At 40.6% G+C, this 15,412-nt stretch overlaps 2 protein-coding genes across 2 annotated transcripts in view; one reads left to right on the plus strand and one right to left on the minus strand.

The window, feature by feature from the left end:
• The window catches only part of LOC109464018 (sushi, von Willebrand factor type A, EGF and pentraxin domain-containing protein 1-like), a 45,440-nt gene extending 42,230 nt beyond the window's left edge, over positions 1 to 3,210 (minus strand). Inside the window, exon 1 of the mRNA XM_019760937.1 lies at positions 3,063 to 3,210. The gene's annotated coding sequence lies outside the window, so the exon portion shown is untranslated. The remainder of the gene's footprint in view (positions 1 to 3,062) is intronic.
• Positions 3,211 to 7,385: 4,175 nt separating this feature from the next.
• LOC109464028 (sushi repeat-containing protein SRPX2-like) lies at positions 7,386 to 14,960 on the plus strand. The gene is made up of 9 exons (XM_019760949.1): positions 7,386 to 7,484; positions 8,032 to 8,105; positions 8,397 to 8,489; positions 9,538 to 9,648; positions 9,790 to 9,960; positions 11,608 to 11,721; positions 12,105 to 12,350; positions 13,374 to 13,574; positions 14,429 to 14,960. Exons 6-9 carry the CDS (start codon positions 11,688 to 11,690, stop codon positions 14,623 to 14,625), a joined length of 678 nt encoding a protein of 225 aa, XP_019616508.1. The 5' UTR covers positions 7,386 to 7,484; positions 8,032 to 8,105; positions 8,397 to 8,489; positions 9,538 to 9,648; positions 9,790 to 9,960; positions 11,608 to 11,687; the 3' UTR covers positions 14,626 to 14,960.
• Positions 14,961 to 15,412: the final 452 nt, after the last annotated feature.

Consider the following 15,412-nt stretch of genomic DNA (forward strand, 5'->3'; position numbering starts at 1 on the left):
GGGAGAAACTATCAGACGAGATTTTTGCCGAAACTAAGGAGTTCATAACACGCGGACAGCTTGCTCAGCACGAGAAGGGAAAAGACAGACAGAAGACTAAATTTGATCGTTTACAGCAAAAGAAGACTATTAGCGCAGCAGATAGTGACCCAAATTGGAGATCAAACAGTTCCGAACCCAAAACCACTACACAGGCCAAAACGGACCAGAGGTGGGTAAAAAAACCTAAGTAGCCATACTCTCACAGAACCAGAGAAATCATTGCTTTCTAAAGGTCTAAATTTCGCAGTAACACCAAACAAGATTCCTAGCATTGACATTGTCACAGAAACCGAGTCAGCAATTCATCGGGCACGTTTACCACAGAGACAAGCTGAAGCCTTGCGCACCAAAGTAGCTACCACCCTGAAAGTCTCCAAACCCCCTGCTAGTAACATCACACGGGAAGAACGTACCGCTCTCAAAGATTTGGCCACCAATCGAGACATATTGATTCTCCCTGCAGACAAGGGCAGATGCACAGTAGTCTTAGACAGGGAGCAGTACGACAGGAAGGTACAGGACCTATTGGGAGACAAAGACACCTACATGCCCTTGAAAAAGGACCCCCACTAACAGGTTTAAAGGGAAAATCAGTACAGCTCTCAAGAAATTGCAAACTGAAGGAGTTCTGGATCGCGCCACCTACCTAAAACTCAATCCCACAACGGAACAACCCCCTGCTTTCTACGGCCTTCCCAAAATCCACAAACAAAGTGTCCCTCTACGACCCATAGTCTCCAGTACAGGCTCTGTCACCTATGAGTTAGCAGGTTTTCTATCCAAGATTTTGGGACCACTAGTGGGGAAATCTCAGCACCATGTACAGAATAGTGCCGACTATGTCAACAAAATCAAAGACATTCATGTAGAGGATGATGAAACCATCACTTCGTATGACGTGTGCTCACTTTTCACCTCCATACCACCTAAGGAAGCAGTGTCAGTATTCAGGGAAGCCTTGGAAGCCGACGATACACTTGCAGATAGAACCAACCTATCCATTGACCAAGTTTGTGAGCTACTAGAACTCTGCTTAGGATGCACATACTTTACCTACAACGGACAGTTCTACCAACAAATGCACGGCTGTGCTATGGGATCACCAGTCTCACCAATTGTTGTATACCTGTACATGGAGAAGTTTGAAAACAAAGCCCTCAGCACTTTCAATGACACTCCCCCGGCCAACTGGTTTCGATATGTAGATGACACTTGGTGCAGATTGAAAAAGAGGGTAGCTGCTGATTTCTTTGTCCACATCAACCAGATAGATGACAACATCAAGTTCACACAGGAGCCAAGCCATGACAACATGCTCCCTTTCCTAGACACCAAAACTATCGTAGAGGAAGACGGTTACCTTCGTTTCGAAGTGTACAGGAAACCAACCCACACTGAACAGTACCTGGCCTTTGATTCCCACCACCCTTTGGAACACAAACTAGCAGTGATCAAAACTCTCTTCCATCGTGCAGACAACATTATCACTTCAGACCAAGCCAAAACGGACGAACATAGACACCTCCGAGGTGCCGTGGCTAAGTGCGGCTACCAAAACTGGACTTTCAACAAAGCGCTGAAACCTTCAGATCAGCCTAAGAAAACCCAGAAGTGCAAACCATTGACCAACAAAAACAAGGTCAACATCACTATTCCGTATGTCCAAGGAGTATCTGAGAAACTCCGACGGATCTTCCAAAACTTCAACATAGCCACTAACTTCAAACCTCACTCAACCCTCAGACAAAGACTGGTACACCCTAAGGACCGACCTCACAAAGGTACCAAGGCGAATGTTATTTACAGACTCAAATGTGAGGAGCCCAATTGTAACAACACGTACATCGGAGAGACAAGTCGACCGCTCAAAGTAAGATACAAAGAACATTGCCGACCTAGTGCCAACGGCTACTCCTCAGCTATTTTCCACCACCTACAACACAACCAGGGTCACTCTTTCAAACTCGAGTCCACGGATATCTTAGACCGCGAAACACGCTGGTGGGAACGGGGTGTTAAAGAGGCAATATATGAAAGAATGTACAACCCCACCCTCAACAGGGAAGGGGGGCTACGAGTCGATCTCTCCGGCACTTGGTATTTGGCGCTCCCAGCCCCGAGAGCAGACAACACTTAAGCTCCTGTTCTGTATAACAGCAGCTTTCAGACTAATTTGCATTACCTTGTCTTGAATTGTCTGACTTTTGTTCCTTTTTCGACTTCAAAAAATTTGTCTTCACTTTATTTGCATATCAATCAATAGGTTGTGCTTATAAACCTGCATTTCCCCTCTGGTCTCTCAGTCACTGACGAAAGCTAGTGGATACTAGCTGAAACGTCTGACGTTTTCAAAATCATATCCAGACACTGACATTGTAATACATTTCGTACGCTCATTTATATAATTTCTTTGTGTTCGTTGTATCTGTATAATAAGAGGTTTAAGAAGAAAAACCGTGCTTGGTATGTTCTGTATTCGAACCTGATAGATTTTTTTGACTATGAACGGCTCAGATTGTATCGAATGGCTTCAACCCATATCTCTGATGAGGCTTGGGGAGCATTGAATCGGTTAACAAGACACTAATCTCCAAGCAACTGTAAGAATCCATCTTGATGTTTCATGCACACGTTTTAAAAGCAGTAAACACGTCTTTATTCCCCTTTTCAAACCTGCCTCCTCCTTCTCCTCCAAGTCTGTCAGCGCTTTGCATGAGATTACAAATGGCCCCTGAATTAGCTCCTATAGCACTGAAAGAGCGACTTCCGGCAGACGTAGGATGATGCAACAAGTTTTAAAAATGCACAACTAAAACAGGACTAAAACACCTTACATCAGGTTGAAGAAGACGCGAGAACCGGGCGAGTTTAATTTCAATTCTAGTTGCGAACGTATCTGAATTGACGAATCGAAATGCGCAGAGAATGGAAATGAAAGAGAAAGGTTTCGGAGTAAACAGCGATGGATGCAATTAAACGCCTTAATTGCAGTTACAATCACAAAGAGATCAACACATCACCTTGACGAACACTTCCTGTCGGGTAACTGAGACCACGATAGTGCTGATACAGGCAAGCATAACAAGCTGGAACCATTTAGTAGCCATTCTGGTAGTGCTTTAGTGGAGTTTCCCCCACTCAGAGAGCCAGCCACTTTCAAACTGAACTTTGTTCTATCTTGATAATGTTGACATCTCACAAATGATACTGTAGTCTAGGTAACGCCAAACAAAGCCTGGCCGTTTGCATATTGATTCAGGTTGCCCCCTGTAACACGTTCAGGGTTCAAACGACAAAATGCAAACGCATTTGTCCCTCAACTTACTACGCTTGTCTTTTATCGGCACAGCTACTGTCTCAGTTGTATATTTCTTTTATTTGTAATTGATAACTTTTTACTGAGAGGTATAGAGATAGCAAATATTCCTCTTATTTCTTTTATTTTCAACCGAAGAAACTGGAGGTTGCCCTGGCGTTTTTGGAGCCTGCGTGTTAAACAGGAATATTGACCGAGCAACTCCGTGTGATATGGGGCGACTCACGTGCCTTGAATTGCTGGCAATCGGACTCTGTGCATCTTTCTCTGTCACCAGGTTAGTGAAACTCTGTTGGATCTCTCTTAGCTTTATACAAAACTCCACTGTATTAGACATTACTTCAATATATAAGTAACAAGAATAAGAAAGATAGTGCCAAACTTCCATGTTATAGTAAGGTGGCAAAACGCCGTTATACGTTGTGCTCATTACCGTCGCAAAAAAGGTTATGTTTTCATGGGCGTCTGCGTGTGTATGTGTGTGTGTGTGTGTGTGTGTGTGTGTGTGTGTGTGTGTGTGTGTGTGTGTGTGTGTGTGTGTTTGTCAACAAGATAACTTGGGAAGGCTTGGATAGATAGTCTTGATATTTAGTAGGTGAGTGAGTCTTGATGATCCAAAGAGATCCAAAAGTAAAGAAAGATTTTAGTATCGCGCTGAAAAACCGCTTCTCTATTCTCGAGCCTGAAGAGATAATGACGATCGACGGCTTTAACGAAGCCATGACACATGCTGCAAAAGAGACCATTGGGTACAAGAAAAACAACAAATCGAAATGGATCACAACAAACACATGGAGACTAATTGAAGAAACAAACCAAAAAGAAGCTACTAAGCTCCAAATCACCAAGGCTCAAAGAAAGATACAACACACAATACAAAAAGAAAAACAAAGAAGTAAAAAAGGCAGCAAGGAGAGACAAACGGAAGTTCATAGATAAACTCGCCAAACATGCTGAACAAGCGGCCCAGAAGAAAGATCTGAAAACTGTGTATAGCATAACAAGAAAGCTATGTGGTCACAACACCGCGAACCAGGACCAACCTGTACAAACTAGAGATGGCGTCACCATCACTGAGGAAAGAGCTAAACTAGAAAGGTGGAGGGAACATTTTAATGAAATTCTCAATCGACCACAGCCACAAACATTACCGAATATTACAGAGGCAGACACGGACCTAAATATATAATAAATCTGAATGACATTACAATCTTGGAAGTAAAAGATGCAATAAAGAAGGCAAAGAATGGAAAAGCTCCAGGAGAGGATGGGATAAGTGCGGAGATGCTCAAAGCAGAAGAACAGATAACTCCCAAAATTCTTAGAGATATTTTTCAGGAAATATGGAACACAGAAAAAATACCAGATAAATGGAAAACTGGTCTTATCTGCAAAATACCTAAGAAAGGAAATCTACAGAACTGCAACAACTGGAGGGGTATAACACTGATATCATTTACCTGCAAGGTTTTCTGCCGCATCATCCTCAAACGCATTTCAGCAGCCGTTGATGCCATTATGAGAAAAGAGCAAGCGGGTTTTAGAAAAGGACGTTCGTGTAACGATCACATCTTTGTTTTAAGACAGATACTGGAACAGACACAAGAGTGGAACAGCCCGTTATACGTAGTTTTTGTCGATTTTGAGAAGGCTTTCGACAGTTTGCACCGCGAGTCATTATGGAAGATATTAAGACACTATGGAATTCCACCAAAATTTTTTGTCAACATTATTAGAACACTATATGAAGACTTTGAATGCAAAGTGATACATAACAACATGTTGACAGACCCGTTCAGTGTAAACACAGGAGTCAAACAAGGATGTATTTTATCCCCTCTTCTATTCTCTCTGGCTCATGAAAAATGTCACAAAAGATAAAAAAAGAGGCATACAGTGGACGATCAATACAGTATTAGAAGATCTAGACTATGCCGATGACTTGGGGCTCCTCTCAAGCAGACATACTGACGCACAAGAGAAAACAGGAAGATTAAATGAAACATCCAACTCCATTGGGCTCAAAGTAAACGAAGGAAAGACACAAGTCCTGAGGAAAAACACTACAAATAACGCCCCAATTGTGGTTAATGGAAAAGATCTAAAGGAAGTCAAAAAGTTCACTTACCTGGGCAGTAAAGTAACTGCAGATGGAGATTGCAACAGGGAGGTGGACTTAAGGATCAGTAAAGAAAACCAAGCTTTTGCAATCCTCCGGCCAGTATGGAAGAACAAACAAATACATACCAGGACAAAAATCAACATCTACAGAAGTAACGTCCTCAGTGTTCTCTTATACGGAGCTGAATGTTGGAAAGAGACATCTTACATCAAAAACAAACTTAATGTCTTCCAAAATAAATGTCTGCGCAGAATACTAAAAATCTTCTGGCCAAAAACGATCTCCAATAGAAATCTTCATCTAAAAACAAGACTCATGACAATAGACCAAATGTTGATAAACAGACGATGGAGATGGTTAGGCCACATATGCCGCATGCCACCAGATAGTATAACTAGAACAGCTCTAAGATGGACGCCTCAGGGCAGGAGACCTAGAGGACGACCGAAGGAAACATGGCGAAGAACCATCGACAAAGAAGTACGGAGCCATGGTTTCACTCTCGATGAGGCACCAAAGATGGCAGCGGACCGGGCCAGATGGAAGACCTTCCTTCTGCCTTAAGAGCCATGCTGGCTCAGAAGAGGACTAAAAGAAAAAAAGAAAGAGTCTTGATGAGACCTCAACATGATTAGATTTTGGCCCCCCTGGCGGCTTGTCATGGTACTGCCGCAGAACTTCCGGTTTCGATCAATCTCACGATCTAGACATGCAAGGATCACGAAATTTGGATGGAAGGTAGCCATTGTGCTGGGGAAGAAGTAAAATGACTTTGAACCCCTTAGCTGCTTGCTCTGAAACTGCAGCGGCGTTTGTTGAAAAATGTTAAAAGGAGAATAACTCAAGAACTGGTTTACGAATCGTCGTGATTTTTTGGTATGTAGGTAACTTAAGGTCTCGGAGTTTTTTTTCACGATTTTGGATCCGGCGGACACCCTCAGACCGAAGGGCTACAACTCCGCCAAAAAAAGTACGCCTGGAAATTTCATTACATCAGTCAACGGAGTTTCCAGCCAGCTTCCGATAGCATTTTGGTTATTGTCCGTTGACTCTATAATTTGGGTAGAAACTGTAGTTAAATGTGAATTTTGGATACGAAAAATATATATTTTTTGCAGTTTTTTTTTACTTTAACTTCGACCCGGAACCTTAAGTGATGGTTGACATAATGATATCATAATAATGCAATATAGATGTAATTTGCATAATTAACGAGAAAACTCTTTAAATCAGCTGCATTAATAATAGGACTATTCAAGCTTGTGACTGTGTAATTGAGAACAAGGGAAACACAGGCAGATATCAATTATGCAAATGAAGACTTAATTTCCATAATTAATGATAAAATGTCGTAATGCCATAGTGGTAATTGCCTGGAATTTCATAATTGGGGTGTTTGTAAGATAAGTGAAGACATCAATAAGTGAAGGGGTGTTTGTAAGATAAGTGAAAACATCACGCATCAAGCATAACTTTTTCAATTAAGAACATCATTTGCATAATTTATGAGGAAATGATATAAAGGCATTCTTTGTTAAAATAAGATTGTCTTGATATGATCAACTGGTATAATTCATGCAAATAAGGATCCTATTTGCATAATCAAGGGTGAATAATCTATAATTTCTCAGTCATAAAGGTTTACATCATTTAGCGAAGGTATGAGATCGTGGAACTCTAGTTGTATATTTAGTCAATTATGAGAAGTATTATTTTTGCGCTTTTCTCTAGAGATACGCCTTTCACGCACAAGCCGCGTATATGTACACATGATGTGTGATAAGCATCTTTTAAATGCACGTCTGTCAAGATATTTTCAACAGTTTATACAACTCGGTAAAAAAGTATACAACGCATTTCAGAAGTAACATGAAATCGACTTGTTCACCATGTTTTCTACAGTTCCAGATACTGTTATGTCTCAGAGAGCTATGCGGTTCTCACCTACCTGATCACCTACGATAGTTGTGGTTTCTTCTGGGCGAGTCAGTGCACCGACCGACAGTAAGCTAATGTTTATATTGATGTAAAGGGAACAGTTGCAGTTGTATGAACCTTAAATTGGATATCTGCAAACAATGCATATTTGCCAACTTAACCAATCGATGATATAATCAAGAAAATCATGCGATTTAAATGTTGTTGTAGAATTTTATGTCACCGTCTTTTCATTGTTATTTTAATTCGGAAGCAAAGTGACCTATTTGTGTCAATAAGCCAATTATCAACTTGAGGCCACTTAAATCGAATATTGTTCTATTGTAAAAGTGGGGACAATTTAGCTTTTCTACTGCAAACTTTTTTTCAATAAAGCAACGATAGTGATCAAGGCAAAAATCGCCTGACAAATCGAGAGCATTTAATATCTTATAATATGAATGAATGGGTGCAATCATTTTGTCTTGTTAGGTACAGGAAAAAACATGAAAAATGAATTACTAAAATAAGAATGACATCTAAAATACAATGCTTTTTAAATTTGTATTACACCCATTTACATTGGTGTCGACCACAGTACAGTAAAAGTTGCTATTTTGGAACTATTTTCTAGTCCGGTGTACAGACAGGCATACCGGAGTAGTCGCCGATGCTGTGATGGCTGGCAGGGTTCTACTTGTAATAGTCGTAAGTCTAAAGCAATCTTATTCCTCTGCATTGCTATTTAAACATTTTTTAACTTAGCTAGTCTTACCTTATCTGCCACTTGTTTATTCAGGGAAAAGTGGAGTTAAAAGGCTGTCGCCACTCTTTGTCAAAAAGCTCTCAAATACATTAACAACCAAGTATATCAATGTGTTCAAAAGGACGAAATCCATCATTAATTCTTAAAAGAAAGCATAGATATTTTGTTGAATTTGTGACCTTTCAATCTGCTTTCAACGTACGCTGTTGATTTCCTTTATCATCCCTTTTCAGCAATCTGTAGCCCGAGATGTCGCAACGGTGGTACGTGTATCAGGCCTAATGTCTGTAGTTGTCGACCAGGCTACACCCCACCTTATTGTGACCGTAAGTGCTAAATATATTTTAGACAAAATATGAGCACTCCATATACTAGACAATGTCTAAAAGTTTCTTTTAAACAAGGGCTAACACTGGGTACTTCTGAAGTGAAGTTGGAAACAAAATGTGTAACCCATAAAATGTTTGCTTCCCGAGTTAATATTGAATGAAACATACGTACGTTGATATCATATTCACCATTGGCATGCATTGCTTTGTGTATGTGGACTATTTTGTTCTAGAACATATACGGATCAAGACACCCTCGAATAATGACAATGACAATGAAGTTTATTGCATATTCATGCTCAAGTGGGGTTAAATGCACTCTTAAGTTACAAAAAGGATTAGGCAAACTGTGCTATGTTTTATCTATATCTAGAAGAAATTGAAGAAATTGAGGCGAAACCAGTAGTGTATAGAAGACGGCAGAACCACCTGATATTAGAAACACAAGCAAATGGTGCTATAGATTTTTATCCTGACTCCATATTTTGTCAGAGAGCTTAAATCAATATCAAATTTAATTTTCTACACATTACCACCAGGGTACTTTTTGGTGCAAGCAGTATATACCATATCATAAATTAAAAGTGTTTGCAGAAAACACTGTAGTTTGGTGAAGCTAGGATACCACACCTGAAGTAAATATTTTCATCAATGGTTATCACACAATTTCAAAAGTTAAAGATCAGTTACTCAGGTCAGGTACTCTACTACTTTACCACTTTAGCATTTTGACGAAAAAAGAAAATTTACTGATCAATATGCATCCGTTGCTGCACAGTCAAGCCCCCTATCCCGGGGATTTTTAATACTGACAGTATTGGGAAATTCGAAATTATACCTTTTTTGGCGAGTGGTCCTAAATGAAATGAATAGGATAAAAAACAGAACGACGAAATGGACATCACATCTTGTGAATACATGTATAAATAATATAACAAGCTAAGGATTATTAATCACTTCAGCCTTAGCTCTTCAATACAATTTGCTTTGTTCTTACTGCCCTTAAAGTAACTTACGCTCACCATACATGGTTACTCTTATCCAGGTATATATGCATGCGCCAGCAATCCGTGTAGGCATGGGACTTGTCGGGAGTACCATACTCGCTACACCTGCTCGTGTTATAACGGCTGGCAAGGGACTACGTGTAATATACGTAAGCATGGTCTTGCTTTGTAAATTCAACTTATTGATATTACTCTCTCGTTCTATGACACATTGGCCAAATTTTTTCGGTTCATTTTTCCTTGCTGTATTTATAATCATGTTTCTAATATAAACGTATATTCTGTTCAAGGTGTAAGCTGTGGGTATCCTGGATCTATTGCCAACGGCCATGTGAGCGGCAGCTATCAGTATGGCGATTATGTGTACTTCAGCTGCAACACGCACTACGTTCTTGTGGGGCAAAGCAATGCTTACTGCCAGTCAAATGGAGTATGGTCGGCATCAAAACCACAATGCCTCTGTAAGTATGTATTCAATGCTACTTATATAGCAATGAATTATGCGAGCCAAACATCTGCTGTGACAATTGTGTTTTTTTAATCTTGCTTGCTATCTAGATTCAGTCTAGTGGTTAGTGACCCTGCCTCTGGACCAAGAGGTTGTCGATTCTAACAGATGTAACCGCTCACCTGACATGCACACTTTTGGAAAGGATCGCAGGCCTCGTCCATCACTCAGCAAGGAAATAGCTTAGCCGACAAGTCTTGGAATCGGCCGCTGATGCTCGCTGGCTACCAAATGATTTTGTCGCAAAAAGTATAGCTATTTTGTCTATAAAAGAGTTCTTAAGGCTACACTGAGTTAGTTTTACCCCTGGGCACCCCGAAGCTGATCCAAGCGAGCGAAAAAATGAGCCCGAAAAAATGATGCCTTAAAAATGGAGAACATGGTATTTCACACTACATAAAACATATTGTTTTTCCTCAGTTCCTTCCTCTTCTTCTTCTCCAAACAGTGACCTTTGACCCAGAAAATCTAGTCTATCACCATGGTAACTGGTGTTGGATTAAATCATTTTGCAATTTTATAGCAGGAGGAATTTAGACTGCTGTATAATCATATTATATGAATGTGTAAGAATTAACAGTCTGAGAGCAGACCATAAGTAAAGGTAGATATTATGCATTTGAAGTTAAATTTTGCATTGTACTACTCGTATTTGCCCCACTCTTCGTAGTCGACAAGATTTGCCCTAATTCGTACTAAACAAGTATAAATGACGGAAATGGTTATAGATGTAAATCATTGCGTGTACGCCCTTCCGGGGCAATGATTTTTCTAATTTCACTGAAAATAGGAATTGTAACTGAATTTTAAAATTGTTTGTTTTGGTTGCATTTTCGGGTGAGCCTCGACATGCCTGAGAAACCTGGATGCCAACACACGAGCCAGTTTTGGCCGACTCCCACTTGGTTAAAGCAGTTTTCATTACAGTAATTAGCATGTATAGTCAATTTTTATGGCTCCTGTTGTAGCATTTTTAATCTATAACAGGATTCCTTCTTTATTCTGACCGTCCGTCCCATTAATCCCTATAAACTAAATCATCACAATTGTTTTAAACGTTGCCTTCTAATGCAGTAATGGGGCAACGACCCTTCATCCTGTTCCAAGCCCATCGCCCGAGCCCCGTCCAATGTATCTACTGTAGATTTCTGGATCAGAAATACACTCGGGTTTGTGTCAATTTAAAAGCAGGTGGCATTCTGGCGATCAACAAATACGCCCCCTTCAATCCTTAAGCCCCCTTCAATCAGCATGCCAAAAGTATCATTTGGAGTTTGCGGACCAGTCGGACGATCGATATTTCTGCTGTGTGACGGAGGTATGAAGGTTGGGCGTTAAGCCGTGGTCCACTGTTCATTATGCTTGTCAAGAGAGCTAGGGGGATTTCCACTGTACAATAAACTGTGAATACAGGGCGCAGCGTCTACCATTTTATCCAAGACCAGAAAAAGTTACATGCTCTTAGTGAGCTGAACTTGAACAAGATCACTTTCAAATCCAAATATTTTACAGTAAAAGAAAAACTTATCAACCTAAGTGTTACGTAAGTGCACATTGCTTTTGCTATTCCAGTTAGTTTACCACCTTTTCTCCCACACAGTCGGCAACACGTGCCATAGCAATCCTTGTCAAAATGGGGGGACATGCATTAATGGCATCGAGCAGCACGAGTGTGACTGCATGGAAGGATGGTCGGGAGAAAGATGTGAAACAGGTATGATTTGTCCCCGTAATTACAGGTTTATCATGAATAAACGGCATCATATACTGGATGCTGGATATACAATATTTCATTTATCAAAGCACCAAGTGGCACGATAATAGACAGACAGCTTTAGTTACTTAATAGTTGTCACTTCTTTAATCCATTTGCATTTCATTTCGAAACTTCAAATTTTCTATATGAAACATATATATTTACTTGAACGCGTTTACATGTATTTTAAAATACTATCATGAAAGTTCATTTGTTACATTTTACAGTTAAAAATTTACAGTCACAAAAAATTCTCTCACCTAGAATCACTAAAAACTTATCACCGTGTCCATTTAATTACAAAGATGACACAAAACCCTGACGCTGTCTTCCCTTCGCAGACATATCACCACCGCTTATCGACTTTTGTCCACCTGGCCAAAATATAACGGCAGTTGAGAACCGAGAAACTGTGACCTGGCAACCCCCGATCTTTAGTGACTTCAGGAACGAGACAGTCAATGTAATATCGAACTATGCCAACAACGAAGAGATATTTCCATGGGGGCAGTACGTTATCCAGTACACCGCGACCAAGCCTTCCAACGGCCTGAGATCTTCTTGCGAGTTTACAATAAGAGTGTATCGTAAGTTTGTTATTTATTTCACTCTATACCAAAGGTATATATAGAATACAACACGGGGTATTCCGTATCGCCCGAGGTATCGGCCCGACCGCGGGTCGGATCGCCCGACGGCCGCAGGCCGAAGGGCGATCCGACTCGCGGGAGGGCCGGGACCGAGGGCGATGCGGAATACACCGTGTTGTATTTTATTTATGTCATACCCACCCAAGAAAACACGCCTTTCAATGCAAGATGAGCCAGAAGTTGATGCCACTTGTCCCTAAAATGTAACAACATCAATTCCAACGTCCGGATTCTGTATTCGAATTTTCGAAAGGGGCACAAGCGGGTAGGGCGAAACGCGTTCGAATCGTTTATGATATAAGGACAAGTATTTTTCCCGGTGTTTTTTGCAATTTCTTTAAATGCATTCAATTTCTTTTGGGGCCAAATGACCTAAAAATTGGCAGGACGTAACGTTAACAGATAACCACAGTCGTTTTAATCTTTTTAATGCAGGTCTTTAAAATCATTTTATGTATACTTTCGCCTACTTAAGTTTCGGCCTGAGCCTTGATATTAAAAAAACTAACGACCTGAAATTTAGTATAAAGCTACATTGCACATCTGTGTTCTCTAATTAATCAAATGATGGTTGGGGGCTAGAAGTTCCCACCGGTTCTAACTTTGCAGAAGAATGTGATTCACTGATTTTGCCTCGTGGATGGAGCAAACATCACCAATTTGGGTCACTACAGTAGTGTGTAACCAAAAAAAAAATGTTGTTATTAACTGATGTTAAATTGAAATCAAATGCTGATGGCAGAAATCCTCAAGTTCAGTATAGCCACACCTGGGTTGGATACCACTGTCGATCAATTGTAGAATCATATCACAGAATCAATTGCATTTTCAATTGTGAACAATGGATTAATAAACATTGTACAGACAAGAGAACATGGAATAAACGTTTTAATTCATACAATGGCAGAGAATGAGATGTTATGATAAATGAAACTTTATTTTTTCTTTCCTCCTCCATAGCTCACCCCTGCCCTGCACTGCCTCCCCCGGTCCATGGAGCCATAGCTTGTAACGGCTGGATCACGAGGCTGGGCCGTGTGTGTAAGGCCTTCTGTCAGCAGGGATGGACTGTGCCGAGGGGACTGGAGGACAAGCTGCATCAGCTGTACGTGTGTGGGGCCCATGGATCATGGCTTCCTGCAGCTACAGTACCGTGTTCAGGTGAAGCTATCGCTATGTCGTTTGTGTTGTCCTTGTCTTTATACCAATTAAATCATGTTCAAGTACATGTATAGTAATCAACATGCTTCTATATTTTGTTTCTGTTTTTCTCGACCTTGTGTTAAAATGCTTTCTGTTATCGAAAAAACAGTAGATACATCATGTCCACGATGTCTCACTCACTCACTCAATCACTCACTCACTCATTCACTCACTCACTCAATCACTCAATCACTCACACACTCACTCACTCACTCTCACTCACTCACTCACTCACTCATTCACTCACACTCACTCACTCATTCACTCACACACTCACTCACTCACTCACTCACACACTCACTCACTCATTCACTTAATTACTCACTTACTCAATTACTCACTCACTCACTCAACTACTCATTCACACACTCACTCACTCACTCATTCACTCAATCACTCAATTACTCACTTACTCAATTACTCACTCACTCACTCACTCAACTACTCACTCACACACACTCACTCGATTACTCACTCACTCACTCACTCACTCACTCACTCACTCACTCACTCACTCACTCACTCACTTACTCAAGGCCGTATGCCAACATGTGTCTGTCGAACCCGTGAATTTAGGAACCAGAGGATTCTAGAACTTTGACCGCCTAATGTTTGCTGGCAGGATCTTACAGGGGGTAACATGTTGACTGTTCCCACACGTTGTTCCAACAAGCTTAAGATAACCTCAAAATATTCCGAATAGTTTTATCCTTTCGGTCCTTTCATGTGTGATTGATAGGCTTTTTATCACAACTCATTAATGGCAGTAAATATTGATCTACCGTTCATTGTCGGTTGTTTTTCTGTTTCAGATCGAAGTTCAGAAGTTGACGAGGTCGCGGGTGATTCTGGATACTTCCCTGGCAACTGCACCAGTATTGATGCTATAAATAGTATCCAACTTCAGTACCTAGCAGAGTTAGAGAATTCTTCATTCTCCAAAATCTGCACGTCTTGGCGTGACCTGTGTTTGGAAGATAATGTAGATGTTATTTGCAGTGAAAACTGACCAAATTGTCAGATGTTATATGTCGTACGGCATATCGATGATCATAGATTAATTACCATTCAACGAAATTTGTAAGTTCTTCCGACGCACCCCCCCCTCCCCCCACACGCAAGGCTCAAAGTGCCCACTTTTTATCCAAAGCCCCATGATTTTTTTTAAAGGTGGGCTTATTTGTATCACCGCCGGGGCTGGAATCCAAGAAAAAAATGCTCTTTGTCATTGCTATTCCACCTTGTCATTGAATGGAGAGTTATCTCTGATTTTTCATTTGAGATCGTCTAAAAACGCAGGAAATACCATTTGAGAAGGTTCAATTTTCACAATTTTCCGGGAAAGCATGCCCCCGAACCCATTAAGAAACTCGCGCCTTCGGCGCTCGCTGGTCCTTTGGTTAGCGGGGAGAAGCACCCCCCCCCAACCAAAATTCTGGCTATGGGCATGAGTCAGTGCATGGACTATCTTACTTAGTTATATCAAATATCATCCTTAAATTGACTAGCTCACTCTAAAACGACTGCTTTAGAAAGTCAATTTGTGATTAGCTAAGCTAAGAGATATTTAACATCTAAGCTAAGAGATATTTAACATCAAGTTCTAATTTTGCTGATTCTGTTTAACAGGCACGTTACGCAATACTAGAGAGGGATTGCATCAGACATGCTTTACTGCACGTAGCTACAAACAATTTGTCACCTGTTGGCATTCGTAAAGTAAATAAAGTATTTTGAGCGGTTTAAAACTATGTGATGTCTCAGTCTTCTATTTATTATGGTCAGCACATTTCAGT

Source organism: Branchiostoma belcheri, unplaced genomic scaffold (genome assembly GCF_001625305.1).
Source record: "Branchiostoma belcheri isolate BF01 breed outbred unplaced genomic scaffold, Haploidv18h27 scaffold130, whole genome shotgun sequence".
NCBI lineage: Eukaryota > Metazoa > Chordata > Leptocardii > Amphioxiformes > Branchiostomatidae > Branchiostoma > Branchiostoma belcheri.

Bases quoted from the DNA above. Each gene is read 5' to 3' on its own strand.
- LOC109464028 (XM_019760949.1), top strand. From the start codon at position 11,688: ATGGAAGGATGGTCGGGAGAAAGATGTGAAACAG. The intron at 12,351-13,373 runs GTAAGTTTGTTA...CCTCCTCCATAG, and splicing joins GTTTACAATAAGAGTGTATC to CTCACCCCTGCCCTGCACTG. The intron at 13,575-14,428 runs GTGAAGCTATCG...TTTCTGTTTCAG, and splicing joins AGCTACAGTACCGTGTTCAG to ATCGAAGTTCAGAAGTTGAC.